At 38.2% G+C, this 22,681-nt stretch overlaps 1 protein-coding gene across 6 annotated transcripts; it reads right to left on the reverse strand.

Moving 5' to 3' along the window:
* Positions 1 to 263: 263 nt before the first annotated feature.
* LOC126773789 (nose resistant to fluoxetine protein 6-like) lies at positions 264 to 21,904 on the reverse strand. Of its 6 annotated transcripts, none has more exons than XM_050494948.1 (12): positions 21,625 to 21,904; positions 21,183 to 21,368; positions 20,278 to 20,357; positions 19,549 to 19,748; positions 19,045 to 19,159; positions 11,855 to 12,069; positions 11,245 to 11,435; positions 3,375 to 3,510; positions 2,756 to 2,942; positions 2,206 to 2,348; positions 1,292 to 1,400; positions 264 to 423 (listed from the first exon to the last, which is right to left on the reverse strand). In XM_050494948.1, exons 1-12 carry the CDS (start codon positions 21,894 to 21,896, stop codon positions 383 to 385), a joined length of 1,875 nt encoding a protein of 624 aa, XP_050350905.1. In that variant the 5' UTR covers positions 21,897 to 21,904; the 3' UTR covers positions 264 to 382. The 6 variants fall into 6 exon arrangements, with proteins under 6 accessions (XP_050350905.1, XP_050350906.1, XP_050350904.1 ...); XM_050494949.1 differs by lacking the exon at positions 3,375 to 3,510 and adding an exon at positions 10,639 to 10,774; XM_050494947.1 differs by lacking the exons at positions 2,756 to 2,942; positions 3,375 to 3,510 and adding exons at positions 10,020 to 10,206; positions 10,639 to 10,774.
* Positions 21,905 to 22,681: the final 777 nt, after the last annotated feature.

Genomic DNA, 22,681 nt, shown 5'->3' on the forward strand with positions numbered 1-22,681 from the left:
TTTCCTTTTTATAATAATATTTAATGAATTATATACGCGCAAGAAGGAACTAAAGAGCGATGGCGGCATGACAGCATAAGAGCAACGTGCTGTTTGCCAAAACTGCATACGGCACGTATATACTGACATAGGAGTCCAATTAGTAAGTTACCAGTAATTCTACTGGTACTATTCGGAGACTTCTATTGACATTTATTTATTTCTATAATAGAAAATTTCAGAGTTGTTTGGGGATCATATAATTAAATAAATAAATATTTAATATAAAATACTATATTTTAATTTTGGTTTACGAATTAAAAACAAAAAAAACCTGTATAAATTTTGAATGAAGACTATCAGACACCTATTTTTCATTTTCGTTGTTATTCAAGATAGTGGTTTAAGATTCGGTTTTAATTTTTTCTTCACGCTTACTCCTGACTGCAAAAAAAAAACAATATTTTGTATGTTATCAAAAAGTAAAATTACACAGTACCTAAAATATTCAGTTTTATTTATTCAATTAATAACAACGATTTTTCTAGTGGTAGGATTTATATCCCGCCTATTTTATAAATCGTTCGTCTATTAAATAGCAAAGCTTTCGAATTGTTTTTATTTTATTTTATGGAATAGGTAGGCGGACGAGCAAATGAGCCACCTGATGGTAAGTGGTGACCGCCCATAGACACTGGCATTGAAATAATGTTAACCATCACTTACGTCGCCAATGCACCACCATACTTGGGAACTAAGATGTTATGTCCCTTGTGCCTGTTATCACACTGGTTCACTCACCCTTCAAACCGGAACACAACAATACCAAGTACTGCTGTTTTGTGGCAAATATCTGATGAGTGGTTGGTACCTACCCAGACGAGCTTACACAAAGCCCTACCACCAGTAATGTGTTTTATATCCCCTTTTTTACAAATCGTTCTTCTATTAAATAGCAAAACTTTCGTATTGTGGCTTAAAATGCTAAATCAAATCTCAACGTGCATTATATATTTAATCATGATTCCGCTTCATGGGCTTATGTTTGCTTACAGTATAAGTGTTTATGAGGAAGGTAATCAAATAATACTAAGTGGCGTTTTATTCTTTTTGATATGAATTTTAAACTGAATTTATAAAAATAAAATTTTCATCGTGTAAGCATCGCATTGGAACAGAAACTTCGATTTTATCCATCACTTTGCTCCAATATATGCAGATTTCCTTCACGTGCACGAGATGAATTATAAACACAAATTAAAAGCACAAGTCATTTAGCTCTTAAATAAAATTATAAAAGAATACAACTAACCTCTCTCTAGAAGTAACTTCTGAATTATGGAAAATGGAGCATCAATGATGAGACAGAGGACAAAGGCAGCAACGACTGCGAATGCTAGGTTACTCATACCACGATACATCTACAAAAATGTATAACTAATCTTCAGATGATATAATTTTATTAAAATCTAGTTTATTCCAAAACAAAATTTTAACAATATGATATTAACAGATATAATGTAACATAACATACATAATAAACCATCGTCTAATTTTATTTCAATGCTTGGTATTATTGGTTACATATGTAAGTACAATAATAAAATTAAAAGTAAATTTGCACAGCAACAATATAAATTTTCAAGAATAAAGGACATTAAAAACTACCAATTAAAATACAAAACTAAAACATGGTTAAAACAACTTAATTATAAAGACGTTGAGAAACTATTAACTACTTGATAAATGAACATCCAAATCAAACTCATATAACATAAAGCACACACACACACACACACACACACACACACACACACGGTTTGGATTAACTTATAATAATTAGTAATAAGACCCTTTGTAATACTTTGAAATAATTTAATGGGAAGGAACTGACTTCTGACGCAGGGGTAACACCAGTTCAGGAGTCAGGGCTACTTTTCTTATAATATGTATGTAATGGATGACTAAAGTATTATTATTATTAAGTAAATCAATACTGGTTTTTTTTTCTAATTATTTATAACAAAGTTAAGAATGAACATTAACTAGATTAACGATTCCAGCAGTAAAAGTCAATCTATGAGTAATTAATAAGAGTAACAGTAAACAGAGAAGCTTTGGAACTCATTCCAGCACTATGGATTTGTGGATGTAACTGAAATATACAAATAGATTTTAGAACTACGTGAATTAATAAAATAAATAGTTATATTAGCTTTTACTTACAGTGTTTGAATCGCTGAAGTGGTATGTACTGGTCATGCTACCATTTGCAATCAGGATCAGAGGAAAGTGTATAAGATACATGGCGTACGAGAGACGAGCTGGGAGCTTCCATATTTGCAGAGAGAGAAACCAATTAATCGGTCCTGTGCCATGAAAAATGAATAATTCCTACTCTTACATACTTGTCAATCAATGGTTATGGCCACCGCCATAAATATATAAGCATTGTTCGTTTACATATATAATTATTAATCAATATTTATTGCTTATCAATAAGCTTAGCAATGTTAGAACTCGGTTTTCATAATTCTAGAGCTCATTGAGTACGTTTCAATTATTTTTTTAATCTAAGCTATATAATATACGAAAAGGAAAAAAATGTCCTTATAATATTATTATAATTGATGGACACTTGATTAAATAAGATAAAGAACATATTAAAAAAAGGAACGTAATATTTACGCACCCTTGTCTTTTCTGAACTAAATTAAACTGCCTCCATTATTCATGTATTTCAAAGAAAATAGACTTGAATAGTACAATAAATTACCTCCATAACCGTGAACGCAAGCAAAGATCAGCCAACCCAAGGTCATTGCCCAGATACCTCTCATGAAAGCGTTGAGGAAATTGTCAAACATTTGTTCATCGTAGTCCGCTTGCATGATAGGGTATATACTGAATATACAGAAAGCCATCAGAGAGAATGATAATATCCATAATATTGCTACAAGACTCTGTAATAAATAATGGTTTTCAAAGATTACTATCGGCTTCTGATAAAGTTTACAATTTAATCGTCAGATTTGTGTTTAAGGAGCTTTACGACTTTTCTATTCGATAGTACTTACTAAAATTTCTAATATATATATTTGTCTGTGCGGAGGAAACTGAAGTTCTTTTTTTTAAGAAAATCTCGTATGTATATTGCAGTATTTGACACGTACTCGACACGTAAATTAAATTTAAATATACATATATTATTATTATGTTATACATCATAAATAAATATTATTTTCTTTATATTGTTCTTTATTTTTATTTAAGAAAAAATATATAAGTAAAAAAAATCATTTCATTACTGAAACGTTCACTTTTATATATATCAGTGAATGGGGAAAATGTGTCCAAAATTGTGTCTATAATTGTATAATATTAATAAATAATACCTTTTGCATACGAAGTGTTTTTCCTTTAAATTTATGCAACAAGTATCCATACATCATTCCGATGAAAAAAGGCGACGCCCTAGTCAATGTGTTCATGTAATAGTTCATAAAATAATCACTCAGTTGATCTGCACGTCTACAATAAAATAAAGTGGATTAGTGGACATATGACGTAGAATTTAGACACATGCCACAGGTTTCCTTACGAGGTCCTTCACCGTCAAGCAAGAGATGAATTATACACACAAATTAATTACATGAAAATTCAGTGGTACTTGCTCTGGTTTGGACCCACGATCATCGTTTAAGATTCACTACTGTTCCATCTCAGCTCTACAATTAAATATATTAAATTATTATTAAATCGAATACGTAATTATATTCATTAATTCGTAGTTACTCATTACTACGTTATTACTACTCGTATAATTGTTATACTAAATGTAACAATCATATGAGTTATATTATTGTATCGTTGCCGAGATGACAAAGTCGCTGAAATCTTGATTAAGAATTACGTTTTCCAGTCACTGGTCTACCTCGACTTTATTTAATTGTAATACTTTCATAATTATAAATTAATAATAAAAATACGTTTTAAATTACCTTGGATTAGCAATAGCAGCGGAATAATTATACATGAAACTATACACACTAGATATAGCTAAGGATACAATAACGCTGGTCGCAAGCGAACACCAAGCGACCAAAGCACTTCCAAACAACCAAACCAGAACTACAGGGCTGATAATATTGGTATCGATATTCGATTTGTTGCAACACATTATATATGAAATATTAACCATCCATTAGATCTCCAATACACCATCGACCTTGGGACCTTAGATGTTCTTTCCCTTATGCGTGTAGTTACACTGCCTAACCACCTTTCAAACCGGAACACAACAATACTTAATATTGCTGCTTGGCGGCATATGTGATGAGTAAGTGCTAAATACGCAGATAGGCTTGTACAATACCAGATAGCCCTTCCAAGTAGAACAGTATGTATAACAGTTACCGTAACAGCCTGTGAATGTCCCACTGCTGGGCTAAAGACCTCCTCTCCTCTTTTTGAGGAGAAGGTTTGGAGCTTATTCCACCACGCTGCTTCAATGCGGGTTGGTGGAATACACATGTGGCAGAATTTCAGTGAAATTAGACACATGCAGGTTTCCTCACGATGTTTTCCTTCACCGTAAAGCACGAGATGAATTATAATCACAAATTAAGCACATGAAAATTCAGTGGTGCTTGCCCGGGTTTGAACCCACGATCATCGGTTAAGATTCACGCGTTCTTACCACTGGGCCATCTCGGCTCAGTTAAAACAGTCATAATTATTATAATAATTATAAATGCATTGAATATTATTTAACATCGGTCCCCTATTGTTTAACATTTTCATTAATGATATACTAAAAAATTTTCAAAATCCTGACATACTTCTATATGCCGATGATACAAAACTATTCAAAATCATAAAAAGAAGTGATGACTGCTCAAACTTGCAATATGATTTGGATATTTTAGTGCAATATTGTTCATCTAATGGCCTACATCTTAACTTTGAAAAATGCAATGTAATAATATTTTCTAGAAAAAAAAAATCCAATTTTATTTGATTACACAATTTCCAATCATTTAATTAAGAGGGTAACCGAGGTTAGGGACCTAGGAGTGCTTCTAGATTCTAATTTATTATTTGACAGGCATGTGAATAAAATTATCGCAAAAGCTTACAGTATGATGGGTTTCATATTTCGCCAGGGAAGAGACTTTAAGCATATCAATACATATAATGTGTTGTATAACTCGTATGTAAGATCTAATTTGGAATTCGCTTCAACGGTTTGGAATCCACAATACTCTAAGTATGTTATGGCTATCGAAAATGTTCAGAATAAATTTATTAGAAGATTAACGCGTAAATTTGGGTCCAATGCTATTAATAAGCTTAATATTTTGTCGCTTGAGAAACGCAGGGAATGCAAAGATCAGGTTTTTCTTTACAAAATTGTAAATAATTTTGTCGATTCAATGTACTTAGTCAACAACATTTATATCAAGTGCTCACATTCCATTGCCCGTTCAAAACATACCTTTTATGTCCCAATGTGTAGAACGAACTATGCTAAAAATCGCTTTTTAGTAAGAGCATGTGACAATCATAATAAACGCTACACTAGTATAGATATATTTAACGAAAATTTATTTAAGTTCAAAGAAGCTCTAAAAAACTGTATTTGTCAGTAATATACTTATCGTTTTTTTTTTTTTTTTTCTGTTTTAAATTATTTTTAATACTTTATTCATATATCTTAATAAATTGTTAAATAACTTGTTATCGTTAGGTTCACTCCATGTTTGTTTGTATAAGTGGAAACTTTGTTGGCTTAAGTGAAATTTATTTTGTTACTAAATTTTATGTATTATATTATGCTGTATGTTTCCCAAATAAATAAAATAAAAAAAAAAAATATATATTCTTTTCTTATATATTTCATTTCAATTCATTATATTAGGTCCGTACATATGAAATTAGCGTTTTGTCGTACTGACCACTTTGATATGAAATATCTCCTCTTTGGTTAAGAATTCCAAATTTATAAATTCACTTAGCTGGTACATTTGAGTTTTAAAAACAGTCATTCATTTGTTTTTTTCCTCATTATTTTTTTCTCTGGCGTCAAATTATAAAATTATACCCACGGCATGTATACGCGGAGTGTAATTGGACCTAATAACAAAAACAGCCGGATGGACTAATCGATAAGTCATTTACGCAGTTTTATAACCGAAAAGTAATACCCGACAACAACTTTGCCAAGTCCGTTTTCTTACCAAACTAATGTGATATTTACAATGTCACGCTTTGATTTACATATTAAATTATTAGATTATTTTTTTATTTATTTTATTATTAAATTATTAGATTTATTTATTAAATAAGTTTTATTTGAACACAAAATTTTCAACTCAAAACATCTACGGTATATATTAATATTAAAGAATGAAGCGTACGTAATATAATATACGACCAAACGTACTTACAAGGTGAAGTTCGATCGATATTATATGAGTACGCTTCATTCGAAGATATATTTTAAAACCTGCCCCACCTAAATCCCAAAAGAAAATTTTTGAATTTATAATTATCTCTAAATAATGACAAGCTCAATAGCACCATGCTATGTTGATGGAAGGGGAAAAAGTCAAATCAGTCTCTTTTATCCCCAAACAACCGTACGAAGTTGCCAATACAATAAAAGCACTACAATATATATTGATATCTTCGAATTAAGCGTATTCATATAATGTCGATCGAACATCACCTTGTAAGTTCGTTTGATCATATACTATATCATCAATTTGGAGAACTAAGATTTTTTTTCTTTTTGTGATTGTAGTTAAATGCCCCCAAAAAAAAAAAAATGGCCCGAAAGATGCAAATGCAAAGCATTGATATTGCTAGTTTTTTAAATGATTTAGAATTAAACAAACTGCCTCGTTGGTCTAGTGGCTTAATGTAAGGCCGTTAAGTAAGAGGCCGAGTTTTGATGCATGTTCTCAGTAGCAGCCCGGAGTCTGGAAGTTGGAAGTGTGTACATTCCCGTCCGTCGAAAAGCACGTAAAGCCGTTGGTCCTGAGTCTGAACTCTTTTCAGTCGTATCGGATTGCCGTCCCATCGGATTATAAGAGCTAGAGAAGAAAGAGTGCACCAGTGTTTGCGCATACACTTGTGCCACTATAATATGGCAGTTAGCTAATCTCTTTTGAGATTGGTTGCCGTGGCCGAAATCGGTCTGGAGGATATTATTAATTAAAGAAAACAAATATATTAATATGTAAAATAAATAAAATATTTTTTTTTTTTAAATATACCACATTTTCCTTTTTATAATAATATTTAATGAATTATATACGCGCAAGAAGGAACTAAAGAGCGATGGCGGCATGACAGCATAAGAGCAACGTGCTGTTTGCCAAAACTGCATACGGCACGTATATACTGACATAGGAGTCCAATTAGTAAGTTACCAGTAATTCTACTGGTACTATTCGGAGACTTCTATTGACATTTATTTATTTCTATAATAGAAAATTTCAGAGTTGTTTGGGGATCATATAATTAAATAAATAAATATTTAATATAAAATACTATATTTTAATTTTGGTTTACGAATTAAAAACAAAAAAAACCTGTATAAATTTTGAATGAAGACTATCAGACACCTATTTTTCATTTTCGTTGTTATTCAAGATAGTGGTTTAAGATTCGGTTTTAATTTTTTCTTCACGCTTACTCCTGACTGCAAAAAAAAAACAATATTTTGTATGTTATCAAAAAGTAAAATTACACAGTACCTAAAATATTCAGTTTTATTTATTCAATTAATAACAACGATTTTTCTAGTGGTAGGATTTATATCCCGCCTATTTTATAAATCGTTCGTCTATTAAATAGCAAAGCTTTCGAATTGTTTTTATTTTATTTTATGGAATAGGTAGGCGGACGAGCAAATGAGCCACCTGATGGTAAGTGGTGACCGCCCATAGACACTGGCATTGAAATAATGTTAACCATCACTTACGTCGCCAATGCACCACCATACTTGGGAACTAAGATGTTATGTCCCTTGTGCCTGTTATCACACTGGTTCACTCACCCTTCAAACCGGAACACAACAATACCAAGTACTGCTGTTTTGTGGCAAATATCTGATGAGTGGTTGGTACCTACCCAGACGAGCTTACACAAAGCCCTACCACCAGTAATGTGTTTTATATCCCCTTTTTTACAAATCGTTCTTCTATTAAATAGCAAAACTTTCGTATTGTGGCTTAAAATGCTAAATCAAATCTCAACGTGCATTATATATTTAATCATGATTCCGCTTCATGGGCTTATGTTTGCTTACAGTATAAGTGTTTATGAGGAAGGTAATCAAATAATACTAAGTGGCGTTTTATTCTTTTTGATATGAATTTTAAACTGAATTTATAAAAATAAAATTTTCATCGTGTAAGCATCGCATTGGAACAGAAACTTCGATTTTATCCATCACTTTGCTCCAATATATGCAGATTTCCTTCACGTGCACGAGATGAATTATAAACACAAATTAAAAGCACAAGTCATTTAGCTCTTAAATAAAATTATAAAAGAATACAACTAACCTCTCTCTAGAAGTAACTTCTGAATTATGGAAAATGGAGCATCAATGATGAGACAGAGGACAAAGGCAGCAACGACTGCGAATGCTAGGTTACTCATACCACGATACATCTACAAAAATGTATAACTAATCTTCAGATGATATAATTTTATTAAAATCTAGTTTATTCCAAAACAAAATTTTAACAATATGATATTAACAGATATAATGTAACATAACATACATAATAAACCATCGTCTAATTTTATTTCAATGCTTGGTATTATTGGTTACATATGTAAGTACAATAATAAAATTAAAAGTAAATTTGCACAGCAACAATATAAATTTTCAAGAATAAAGGACATTAAAAACTACCAATTAAAATACAAAACTAAAACATGGTTAAAACAACTTAATTATAAAGACGTTGAGAAACTATTAACTACTTGATAAATGAACATCCAAATCAAACTCATATAACATAAAGCACACACACACACACACACACACACACACACACACACGGTTTGGATTAACTTATAATAATTAGTAATAAGACCCTTTGTAATACTTTGAAATAATTTAATGGGAAGGAACTGACTTCTGACGCAGGGGTAACACCAGTTCAGGAGTCAGGGCTACTTTTCTTATAATATGTATGTAATGGATGACTAAAGTATTATTATTATTAAGTAAATCAATACTGGTTTTTTTTTCTAATTATTTATAACAAAGTTAAGAATGAACATTAACTAGATTAACGATTCCAGCAGTAAAAGTCAATCTATGAGTAATTAATAAGAGTAACAGTAAACAGAGAAGCTTTGGAACTCATTCCAGCACTATGGATTTGTGGATGTAACTGAAATATACAAATAGATTTTAGAACTACGTGAATTAATAAAATAAATAGTTATATTAGCTTTTACTTACAGTGTTTGAATCGCTGAAGTGGTATGTACTGGTCATGCTACCATTTGCAATCAGGATCAGAGGAAAGTGTATAAGATACATGGCGTACGAGAGACGAGCTGGGAGCTTCCATATTTGCAGAGAGAGAAACCAATTAATCGGTCCTGTGCCATGAAAAATGAATAATTCCTACTCTTACATACTTGTCAATCAATGGTTATGGCCACCGCCATAAATATATAAGCATTGTTCGTTTACATATATAATTATTAATCAATATTTATTGCTTATCAATAAGCTTAGCAATGTTAGAACTCGGTTTTCATAATTCTAGAGCTCATTGAGTACGTTTCAATTATTTTTTTAATCTAAGCTATATAATATACGAAAAGGAAAAAAATGTCCTTATAATATTATTATAATTGATGGACACTTGATTAAATAAGATAAAGAACATATTAAAAAAAGGAACGTAATATTTACGCACCCTTGTCTTTTCTGAACTAAATTAAACTGCCTCCATTATTCATGTATTTCAAAGAAAATAGACTTGAATAGTACAATAAATTACCTCCATAACCGTGAACGCAAGCAAAGATCAGCCAACCCAAGGTCATTGCCCAGATACCTCTCATGAAAGCGTTGAGGAAATTGTCAAACATTTGTTCATCGTAGTCCGCTTGCATGATAGGGTATATACTGAATATACAGAAAGCCATCAGAGAGAATGATAATATCCATAATATTGCTACAAGACTCTGTAATAAATAATGGTTTTCAAAGATTACTATCGGCTTCTGATAAAGTTTACAATTTAATCGTCAGATTTGTGTTTAAGGAGCTTTACGACTTTTCTATTCGATAGTACTTACTAAAATTTCTAATATATATATTTGTCTGTGCGGAGGAAACTGAAGTTCTTTTTTTTAAGAAAATCTCGTATGTATATTGCAGTATTTGACACGTACTCGACACGTAAATTAAATTTAAATATACATATATTATTATTATGTTATACATCATAAATAAATATTATTTTCTTTATATTGTTCTTTATTTTTATTTAAGAAAAAATATATAAGTAAAAAAAATCATTTCATTACTGAAACGTTCACTTTTATATATATCAGTGAATGGGGAAAATGTGTCCAAAATTGTGTCTATAATTGTATAATATTAATAAATAATACCTTTTGCATACGAAGTGTTTTTCCTTTAAATTTATGCAACAAGTATCCATACATCATTCCGATGAAAAAAGGCGACGCCCTAGTCAATGTGTTCATGTAATAGTTCATAAAATAATCACTCAGTTGATCTGCACGTCTACAATAAAATAAAGTGGATTAGTGGACATATGACGTAGAATTTAGACACATGCCACAGGTTTCCTTACGAGGTCCTTCACCGTCAAGCAAGAGATGAATTATACACACAAATTAATTACATGAAAATTCAGTGGTACTTGCTCTGGTTTGGACCCACGATCATCGTTTAAGATTCACTACTGTTCCATCTCAGCTCTACAATTAAATATATTAAATTATTATTAAATCGAATAAGTAATTATATTCATTAATTCGTAGTTACTCATTACTACGTTATTACTACTCGTATAATTGTTATACTAAATGTAACAATCATATGAGTTATATTATTGTATCGTTGCCGAGATGACAAAGTCGCTGAAATCTTGATTAAGAATTACGTTTTCCAGTCACTGGTCTACCTCGACTTTATTTAATTGTAATACTTTCATAATTATAAATTAATAATAAAAATACGTTTTAAATTACCTTGGATTAGCAATAGCAGCGGAATAATTATACATGAAACTATACACACTAGATATAGCTAAGGATACAATAACGCTGGTCGCAAGCGAACACCAAGCGACCAAAGCACTTCCAAACAACCAAACCAGAACTACAGGGCTGATAATATAGAGCTGAACATCCACAGATAAGTACCAAGTATGTTGTAAGCACTGAAAAGAATCAACAATTTAATATTTAAACAGACAATTATATGCCTATTCAGCTTCAACCGTGTAGATTTTATTTTTCTAGCGACTTAGTTTCGAATATTGAAATTTCAAACAGAAAAAATGTTAATATTATAATATATTTATATATAATAATTTAATTTTAAGGTTAATTGTTCTAGAGATTTGTCCAAGTGTTTTACTATTTTTATTATCATTAGTTTAGAATTTGATACGGTTTCTTAATTTACCAGCATCTTATACTTTTTAATACATAAATACCATTAAAAATAAACTAATACACTACACTATGTAAATACATCTAATGACACACGTTTAAAAATGGCGTAGTTCTAATCCATTCTAAGCTTGAACATAAATTGAGGTGAGAAAAAATAATGAATTGATGACAAAAAACTTACTACATTAATAGGTTTCACGTAATTCTGCACATGCAACAACGCTGACCACCATCGCCTTCTGCATGATTCTGCTGAATATCCTACGTTTATCCACATCGGCCCATCAGACACTCGATGAAATAAAGAAGCTTGGAGCAGAATCACAGCAGCCAACAGTGGAAATATTCGGAGAAGACGGTATAAGTAAAACAGATAAAGAGATCTGATGAATTTGCCTGTAATAACGATCAATATTTTAATATTATAATTAAAAGTTGTTACGATTCTCTGTTACTTATATATCGAATTAATAACTATAAGACTAATAAGTGCAATAAGACATTTTTGTTCAAAGTTAAGACCGTGATGCATGAACGATCTGTTTAGACCAATCGTTTACTCCCGATGTAATCGGAGGGACCAAAACATAATAAACGAATTACACACTACTTTAACAAATTTGATCAATTATATAACATGGACATTACGTATACGTACTATTACAAAAAAAAACATATACAGCGTGATTCAGAAATTTCAAAAAATGAATCAACGCCATCTAGTGACAAATAGTAATAAACATGTTTAATAATCATACTTATATATATAATATATCGAATCGAATATATATATTGAGATTATTCTCTGAATATTCTCGTGTTATATTCGGTGAGATAATTGTGTATATAAGTCGTGCCATCTCTCCTTTTGGACATCCCCCGCTCCCCGCAACGACCCCTCCGGTGCCAGTTGTACTCGCCGCGTCCTCCGACGTCGGCTTGAGGAAACGGCCGGTGCTAGTTGCCAGGAGTCTGCCTGCTCAAAGAAGAGAAGCGAACGAGTGGATCCTGTACTTTTTTGGTAACCAAAAAATCCTGCAGGATCCATACAATATCGGACAGCTGAAGACCATAATTACCGGTGTGCGCGGACCGAACTTCCGCTCGCGGGCGCTTAGCTGGGCCTCCCCTAGGGGTCTCACCTGGCTTGGTTGCACGCGCTGAGGTCGTGGTGCCCGTGCATATCCACTAGAGCAGCAATCCGACACCACCATCATATCTGAAGGGGCCCCCCCCCCCTTAGACCAACGCAAGCGTGGCCGAGGCAGGTCCGGCATCGCGCGGTCAGTTGTTCGAAGAGACATCTTCGACAACTCGACCGTGCCTGTCACCCTCACCCCTGCCGCCGCCCCACGTATTCGCATACTGCATGCGGAAACCGGAGGAGAGGAAGTTCACCGGGCTGCTGAAGCAGACTTCGCTGCCACTGTAGCTGTGTCTACAGCAGGCACGGAAGGAGCCAAGCGGCCGAGACCGGACTCTTCTGCGGAGTCTATAGAAGGGGAAGACAAGCGCCCCAAGACCGACGTCTCCACTGCATCACCGCCGTACGGATCGCCGCAGGATTCGGCATCTTCATCGCGCGCGGCATCGCCTACAACGGGCGAAGCAAGCGCAGAAGAACGGCCAAGGGAATTACCACCGCCCCCCCCGATCCCCCTCCCCGATGGAGGGGGGGTCGCAAAACACCTGGCCGCGAGACTCGACGAGCTACGCGGCCCTGCCATCGACGGTCGAGGAGAGGACAGCCTCCCGTCCCACTTCACCACAACCGGGGCCGTCAGGGGTCTCCTACGCGGCGGCCGCTGCCGCTCCAGCGTCGCCCAGGAGTCGGGCCCCTGCACCGGTACCAGCCCCAAGAACGACGCCTCGTTCCAGCTACCCGCCGATTACGGCGGAACGCTTACCGAACTGGACGAGGCACTTTGAGGTGCTGAAGAGCAAACTTGGACACGCCCCGAACGCACGCCCTTTGGGAAAGGGAGTGCGCTTCTTGCCCGGATCCACGGAGGAGTTTCGGGTCATTCAGCGCCATCTGACTGAGGCTATGAACCAGGATAAGACTATATCCTGGTTCTGCTATAGCCCAGCCGCGGAACTGCCAACCAAGGTGGCCATTAGGGGGCTGCCACTCGACACACCCCCGAAAGAGGTGATCGCCGCCCTGCGCAGTTTAGGGTTCCCTGCGCAGAGCGCGAAGGCGATCCCAGGCGGAAGAGGTCGACATGGGTGCACCTATTTCGTCCAGTTGGTGCACCTGAAGGAGCAGGAGCTCATAAGTTTATATAAAACAACTGAGCTCCTGTGCATGCCCGGCCTGCTGATCGAGGCCTGGAGAGGCGCGAAGAGCCCACCTCAATGCCACCGCTGCCAGGCAATTGGCCACTCCTCGGCCAATTGCCACAGGCAACAGAAGTGTGTTCGTTGCGCCGGCGAACACCTGGCACGGGACTGCCCGAGACCAATTACAGAACCACCAACGTGCGCAAACTGTGCAAAGGCGCACACAGCAAAGGACCGGAGGTGCCCGGTCTTCAAAAAAGAAGCACGAAGGAGGGGCATTAACGTGCCCACCCCTCGCCCGAACGGACCAAGAGCACAGCCAAAGGGGGACAGGGAGCGTGTCCCCCCGGTAGCACCTAAGCAGGTGGTCGGTCGCCCTATCGTCGCAGAACCCAGAGCGACGATAGTAGTCGACCAGCGAACAAAACGGCCACCTCCTGTGAAGAAAGCCACGGAGGTGCGAGCTAAGCTTGCGCCCCCAACAACTCTGGCGCCTCCAGCCAACCAGCCGACGGCCAGGGACCAACCCCTAAAGGCGCCTAGCAAAAAGAGGAAGAAGAAGAGGGCAGCTAGGCCACCCAGGACTGAGCCTGTGGCGGCATCGACGCCGCAGCCCAGGAAGGCAGCGACGGAGCCAAAGTCCGCTCCGGCTGCCGCCACGCGGCCGGTGGTGAGGCAAGAAGTGTCTCCCCCTGTGCAGATGACAACCTCGGCCAGTGCGAAAGGCCCGGACACCACCATCATCGTCCGGGTCTTCATGGAGGCACTGACAGCGATCCTGGTCGCCTATACACAAGGCCAGGACATTATACCTGCCATCTCAGCTGGAATCGCCACGCTTGCGAAACTTAATTCCAGCTGAGAATTTTATATTGGAACCCAGGCGGCATACGAGGCCATGTCCGGGAGCTGACCCTACTCGCCCAGTCGCAGGATATACATGTAATACTCCTGGGCGAGACGAAGCTCTCGGCCGAAATCGAGCTCCGAATCCCGAACTTCTTCGTGTATCGGCGAGATGAAGTCTCTCCCCGGGGCTGCCCATTCAGAGGAACTGCAGCCCTGGTGAGGAGGGATATCATACACGAAGAACTTGCACATGCACCGTTTGTGAGCCTACGTACGCAGGGGGTGCGTGTGCATGCTGGTGAGACGGAGCTGCTGCTGTATGCCGCCTACAAGCCACCCGGACAGATTTTCTGCAGCACCGATGTCCAATCGCTTATCGACTCGCCGATGCCTACACTGATCGTGGGTGATCTGAACGCGAAGCACCACGCTTGGGGCACGCGCGTCATCACCCAGGCGGGTAGGCACCTGCTCGAGGATAGCAAACGACAGGGTTACGATGTGTTGGGTCCAGGAGCGCCGACCCACATACCGACTAACCCTACGTACCAGCCGGACGTCCTGGACATCGTGCTGCACCACCGACTAGACGCACCCATCGATGTTGAGGTGAACTACGACCTCAACACACAGCATCTACCAATTGTGATCACAATCGCCCTCCAGCGCAACTTCACAGTGCCCCGCTCCCCACGTTTGCGGGTCGACTGGGGGCGCTACTCATCAGAGCTCTCGGAGTTTGAGCTCACGGTCCCGATCGCGACGACTGAAGATGTAGAAGGAGCTGCTTCTAAAATTTCTGAGGCGATCCAGAAAGCCAAAGAAGCAGCCACCTCTCAAGGAAACACGCCGAGAAGTCGTCAGGACCAGCTGCCGAGCTCGCTCCGAGTGAAACTGAGGAAGAAACGTAATCTTCGCCGACTATGGGCGCGAACGCGCTGCCCGAGGGTGAAGCGTGACCTCAACAGGATTGCAGAGGAAGTGTCGCGTGCGATCGTGGCTCTCGAGGATGACTACTGGGAGGCCACCATCGATCGAGCATCCGAGCACGACACTACGCTGTACCACCTCTGCAAACAACTTACCGGACATGACTCGCCTGTCTACCCGCTCCTAGATCGAGTAGGTAACAGAAGATATTCCGCCAGCGACAGAGCAGAGATCCTGGCGGAATATTTGGAGGGTCAATTTACCCCCAACCCACCGGACTTGTCTAAGATCGATGTCGTCCATCATCACGCGGCGATCCAGAGTCAAGTGGAGGTATTCCTGTCGGCCCCAATCCCGCCGCTCCAGGGAGACGATTATATCTCTCTGTCCGAGCTGCGGAAGGCCGTCTTCCGACTACCGAAGAGGAAGGCGCCAGGCCCCGACGGAATTACCAACGCCGCGTTGATGCAGCTACCCAACAACTGCCTCGTAGCGCTCGCGAGTGCATTTAACGGAATACTCCGGACCGGACACTTCCCCGAGGCGTGGAAGATAGGGAAGGTTATCGCCCTCCCAAAACCCGGGAAGGATCGTCGCTTCCCGGCAAGCTATCGGCCTATCACGCTACTCTCGCACATCGCCAAGCTGTTCGAGCGTCTGTTGCTGCGGAGACTCGCGCCTCACCTGCCCCTGCGCGAGAAGCAGTTCGGATTCCGCAGCGACCACTCAACGACGCTCCAGCTGGCGAGAGTTCTTAGCCACTTAGCCAGTGAGCGAAACAAAGGGCATCCCACCGTCGGGGTCTTTCTCGACATGGAGAAGGCCGCCTTCGACCGGGTGTGGCATGCCGGACTCCTGGCCAAGCTCTTAAAAACCTCGGCGCCTCTCGCGTATGTGCGAGTAGTGGCGTCGTTTTTGGAAGGCCGAAGTTTTTATGTCTCGGTGGAAGGCGCGGATTCTCAGCCGCGCCCCATTCGAGCCGGAGTACCCCAGGGTAGCTGCCTGTCACCGCGTCTATACGCGGTGTACACGGACGACATCCCTACCCTTCGCGACCATCTGCGAGAGGGTGAAGAGGATGTGATGCTGGCCCTGTACGCGGACGACAGCGCATTCTTCTCATCGTCCTACCACCAGATCGTCGCCATAAACAGGATGCAACGTGTGTTGGATCTGATACCGGATTGGCTAGACAAGTGGAGGATGGCTGTCAACGTTGGTAAGACGGCCGCTCTGCTTGTCGGTGCTGATAAGCCGATGCGTCGGCTCACCTTCCGAGGCCAGGACGTGGGATGGCACTGGTGGTAGGGCTTTGTGCAAGCTCGTCTGGGTAGGTACCACCCACTCATCAGATATTCTACCGCAAAACAGCAATACTTGATATTGTTGTGTTCCGGTTTGAAGGGTGAGTGAGCCAGTGTAATTACAGGCACAAGGGACATAAAATCTTAGTTCCCAAGGTTGGTGGCGCATTGGATATGTAAGCGATGGTTGACATTTCTTACAATGCCAATGTCTAAGAGTGTTGGTGACCACTTACCATCAGGTGGCCCATATGCTCGTCCGCCTTCCTATTCTATAAAAAAAAAAAAAACCTCAGTCTGCTACTTGGGGTGTCACTTGGACCGCAGGCTGCGCATGATACCCACCGTTAACAAGGTGGTGAGTCATGCCGCGGCTGCCCGGTCTAAGCTGCACACCCTCTTCACGTCGCGGCTTCCTTTGAAGACCAGACTGAGGGTCTACGGTGCCTACGTCCGCTCGCGCCTGACGTATGCGGCCCCCGCCTGGTACGCACTCTGCTCAGCGTACCAGAAGCGGAGGATTCAGATCCAACAGAACCGATGCCTACGCTTGATTGTAGGAGCTCCGAGGTACGTCAGAAATGATGTAATCCATCGTGACACCAGGACGCCCACCGTGGAGGAGTTCGTCCGCAAGCTCGCTCGCTCGCTATTTGCTAAGGCAGATAGCAGTGCGAGCGTACACCTCCACGGTATAGCACCGCTTCATGCCAGACCACCTGAGGGGCGTCCGTTACCTCGTGAGCTCCTACTGTCGCCGACCATCAGCGCCGATGCGGGCATCGGTGAAGAGGACGACGACGATCTGGAGACACGGTAGGACGACATCACCCGTGAACAACAGCAAACCAAGTAAGAAAGTCAGCCGCTGGGTCACAACGACCCTGGCCCTCTGGGCCAAAACGTAAGGACACGACGGAAGAACCGTCGGGGAGGACCATCCCGGGTAGGGAGGTCAACCCCGAGGCCCGTACCCAGACTGGCCTAGGCCAGCCAGGAGGACCATTGATTGACCAATCATACTTCGAATAGCTTGCGGCTGAAACTAGTTTTATGCACTAAGCTCTATTCTCATTAATTAAAACTACGCAAACATTTCGCTTCAACAAACTTTAAATAACAACGCGCTGGCTCGCCCGTGTGTCGGAACTAACGAGCTGAAGGTAAAGTCGTTGTAATCTTTACTGGAAACTTATGGCTTCAATTTTTCTTTTTTCTTCAGTTTTAAGATAGCCGATATTAATAAACTTTTCAAATACATTTTCAATATACTCAAATAGTTACATAAATTTACAGCATCAAAAATATAATAATTGAAAATAAAATTATACATTCTTTCAATGAGCAATGCTGAGCTAAATAAATTATGATTAAAGTAGGTTTGATTAAAAAAAAACAATTTCGAAACCGGCCAATTGCAAATGGAACTTGTTCAGTAAGTGTTCGTTACCGTAACAATGATTGTGAAATAATTGAAGTGTTATATCCTACACATCTGAATCACTTATCGATGTGGAAATCCAGTAGTATCAAATATTTGATAAGATATCATCCATAGTTACACATATTTTGTAAAAAAACATCTCACTATCTAAGAAATAATCCTATTTTCGACAGATATGCAGACGGCGCGGCGAGACTAACAGCGTAAACTTCCGAGACTCGTATAAGATGCTTCCACCGCTTACAACGGAACCATAATAATGAAGAAAGAACTTTATTACTTGGTGGTAGGGATTTGTGCCGTCTGGGTTAGTACCACCAAGTCATCGAATATTCTACTGTCAAACAGCAACACTCAGTATTATTGTGTTCCAATTTGAAGGGTGACTGAGCCAGTGTAACTACAGACTCAAGGGACATATCTTTGTTCGCCACATCGATTGATGATGCATAATCAATATTTCTTAAAGTTCCAATGTCTATGAGAAGTGGTGATAACTATATAAAATAACATTAAAATATCAAATTTGGCAAAGAGCAAAACTATGACTACATTACTTACATCTGTTTATCTTTCCGATGACAGTATAAACACAGAGAATACCACTGAGCACAAAAAATGTATCAACTGAGATCGGCGCGGAATTCATCCAAATACTTCTAAATGATGTTAACCACTGTTAAGAAAAGAAAATTTATTACATTTAAAATAAAAAAAGACGAAAACGTTAAATTTATAATGATTTAAAAGAACCTACGAAATGTAGTTTACTGATTTTAAATTTTATTTTATTTTAATATCTTATTAAAAATAATATTGCTCATATTTTATATAATTACGGGCATACTTATAAGCGATTAGCTAAAGACTGATTTCGCTCTTTCTGTCATTTTCTGGCATTCGGAAAAAAGACAACTAAACAATGTTCATAAGTGAGGCTGTTAGTTATTAATTAACCAAAGTGTATAAAGTTGTTGTTTAAATTGTTAAAATTGTGATTAGAAAACGCGCTAAGCATTCGAAAATAACAAACGATGGTGGAAACGAAATGGTGATATAACTAACGTTAAAAAATTGCGTAGCATTTGAAATGAAAGTCATAGCGGTCAAGAAGTACGTGTGACCGAATATGACCCACAGCATCGAAATGGCTCGGATGCCGTCGACGCATTCCAGAGCACCAGGACCATTGTTGAAAGACAGCAACCTCTTAGCGTTAGTATGGATTGAAAAGCATCGATAAACTCTATTGATTTGGGTATTATCTGAAAAATTGAAGAAATATTTAATGAAGTAAATAAAAACATAATAATAATGTGAATAAAACATGACCGGAAAACTAGATTATATGCTATCTACATTATAAGAACATAATAACTCATTTCGTTGGATTGCCAAAAACTACAACTTACTCTCAAGAAAAATTGAGAAAGAAAATCGTTTATTATTATACATAATAAATATCATAATCAAATTATTATTTTCAATAAGATGGTTAGTATGAAAGATCATATCTATTAACAATAAAATTGCCTCTCGCTACACTTTTTTGGGCCTTTTTAGCACCGTGTCTAAATTATATAAATTCTAAAGAATATAAGCTGGGTAATAAATAAGTAGTACCTTACATAAGAAGTACCAAGCTTATATATGTTGCTCAATCGTTGATGATAATTTTCACTTGATTTATTGCAATTCATACCGAAATGCTTAATAGATTTTTAATGAATTTAAAAGCAAAAAAATAAGAAAGATTTGATCTATCTTATAAAATTATTGTAAATATATTCTTACCTTTTTTTAATAAATATGTTTGATACAGATCGTATGAAGTGCTTATTATTGTTACAATTAATATAAATGAGAAGAGTGAACTGAAACATACGAATGAACCATAATAAACCTATGCTGAGGAAAATAAATATAGTTATAGTAAGTATCCTTAAATATTAAATATGTATATATTATAATTGTGCACAAATTCGTGCGCAAAAACATTATTCAATGGGAAGGTGAGGCACAGAGAGAACTACAACATTCTGAACTTTCTATTTGGATGCATCTGTAATGTTTTTATTTTTGACCGCCTCGTTGGTCTAGTTGATGTAAGGCCACAGACCCGGAGGTCCTGGGTTCAATTGCAAGGTCGGGCTAGTAAAAGCCGAGATGGCCTAGTGGTTAGAACGCGTGCATCTTAACCGATGATCGTGGGTTCAAACCCGGGCAAGCACCACTGAATTATCATGTGCTTAATTTGTGTTTATAATTCATCTCGTGCTTGACGGTGAAGGAAAACATCGTGAGGAAACCTGCATGTGTCTAATTTCATTGAAATTATGCCACATGTGTATTCTACCAACCCGCATTGGAGCAGCGTGGTAGAATAAGCTCCAAACCTTCTCCTCAAAAGGGAGAGGAGGCCTTAGCCCAGCAGTGGGACATTAACAAGCTGTTACTACTATACAAAGTAACACAATATTTTGTTTTAACAGCTTCTAAGAGTTGCCTGTGGAATAATAAAAACGAGTTAAATTCAAGTCGTCGCCACGGCACAAGGGATTACAATTTATGCAACTTTATGTTTCCCAATAATTTATTGACGATAGCAATTTTTTTAAACAATTCAATACTTTTAAAAATTCGATACTCTTAACTTATCGTTATTTCTATATTCTAAAAATAATATATTTTGTACTTACATGCTTATATAATCTGCAATGCTAACAGGCTTATCATTGGGTAATCGACAAAAATATTCGTTGAAAGTTAAATTTATGTTATTTAATGAACCAATGAAATTAATTACTTGTTTTGGTCGACATACTTTAGGAACGCAAACAGCCAATGTGATTGTCATATCAGATCCGAAGCTAGGTACAACTGCTCTAAAAAAATATATATATATTTAATTTTTTTTTAATCTAGTAAAGTTATTAATTACTATAAATATATACTATAAGTAATTTTATAAAATTTATAGGCATATGATTTTTTGTTGGGCAAATTTTGGATTGTAATAAGAATTTGGACCTAGTTTTGCTTGCTAAAATAGTTATCTGAAGAATTTTTTTATCTCTTGTACAATTTTTAGCTAAAATATAAAACACATATGTATGTTAGCATTATTATTTTAACCTTTACCTAGAAATCATTGAGTTTTTTGACGTTGATATGAAGGTAGCTATTTTTTTTAGAATAAAACTTTTTTTAACATTTCCAATGGTAGAGTTTTGTAATCTTGGCCATATTTTGTTTACATCCGAAAAGTCTCGTGCTTGTGTGTTTTCAATATTTATGTTTTGCTTTAGAGGTACATGGATCAAGCAATATTTCCCTTCGATATCTAAATCACCTTCCAAATACTGAATACTTAAACATTGATCATAACTTCCAAGATCTGCCAAGTTACCCATAAGAATTCCATTTGAGTTTATGATATCTTGGTATTTTATCTATGAAGTATGCGTGAAGCGCCCAATTAAAGGTAAGTGCAAAGATATCATTAAAGATTAATTGTTTTATTACAATTTTTTTTTAGGTTGTTGGTAGGCGGACGGGTAAATGGAATACCTGATGTTAAGTGGTCACCACCGTTCATAGACATTGGTGATGTAGTATGTACTGTAGTTACACTGGTTCACCCATCCTTCCAATCGGAAAGTAACAATATCAAATATTGCTGTTTAGTGGTAGAATATTTGATGAGTGGGTGCTATAAGCCCAGACAGGATTGCGCAAAGCCCTACCTCCTAGTAAAGGCGTGGTTGGTTTGGTATTCCATCAGGACGGCTAGCTTTCCGTACATCAAGTGATTGCAGCTCCGCACGCACATCACGTTGCCTGATTTTGATGTCAGGCAACGTATGGCCACTTGAAGGTATCGTTGGTGGCAGCGCACTACAATCATCGATCACGGAGTTATTGGCAAAGAGCCAGGAGATTCGCTTTCTCTTGCGAACTGTAAGCGATCCGTCTGGATTTCTAAGCGGTGGCAGCGAAGGTTTGCAGAAATTGGCAGAAAAAGGTACCTGGCTCACTTAGGGGGAGAACTAGTTATTGGGATTGTGTTGATATAATGCATCCGCGGCCTCTCCCTTGCTGTGCTCCACTCGTGACGTGGCTCTCCTCAGGGGGTATTGAAACCACTAGACTGTCTCGGTTGGGTTTAAAGTAAGTATTTATTATAATTATTTTCTAC

The sequence above is a fragment of the Nymphalis io genome, chromosome 15 (genome assembly GCF_905147045.1).
Source record: "Nymphalis io chromosome 15, ilAglIoxx1.1, whole genome shotgun sequence".
NCBI lineage: Eukaryota > Metazoa > Arthropoda > Insecta > Lepidoptera > Nymphalidae > Nymphalis > Nymphalis io.

Excerpts from the sequence above, each read along its gene's own strand:
- LOC126773789 (XM_050494948.1), bottom strand. The coding sequence starts at position 21,896 with ATGGGTAACTTGGCAGATCTTGGAAGTTATGATCAATGTTTAAGTATT. Across the intron at positions 1,401-2,205 it reads ACTTCAGCGATTCAAACACT|ATGTATCGTGGTATGAGTAA; the intron begins GTAAGTAAAAGC and ends ACATTTTTGTAG. Across the intron at positions 424-1,291 it reads GAAGTTACTTCTAGAGAGAG|TCAGGAGTAAGCGTGAAGAA; the intron begins GTTAGTTGTATT and ends TTTTTTTTGCAG.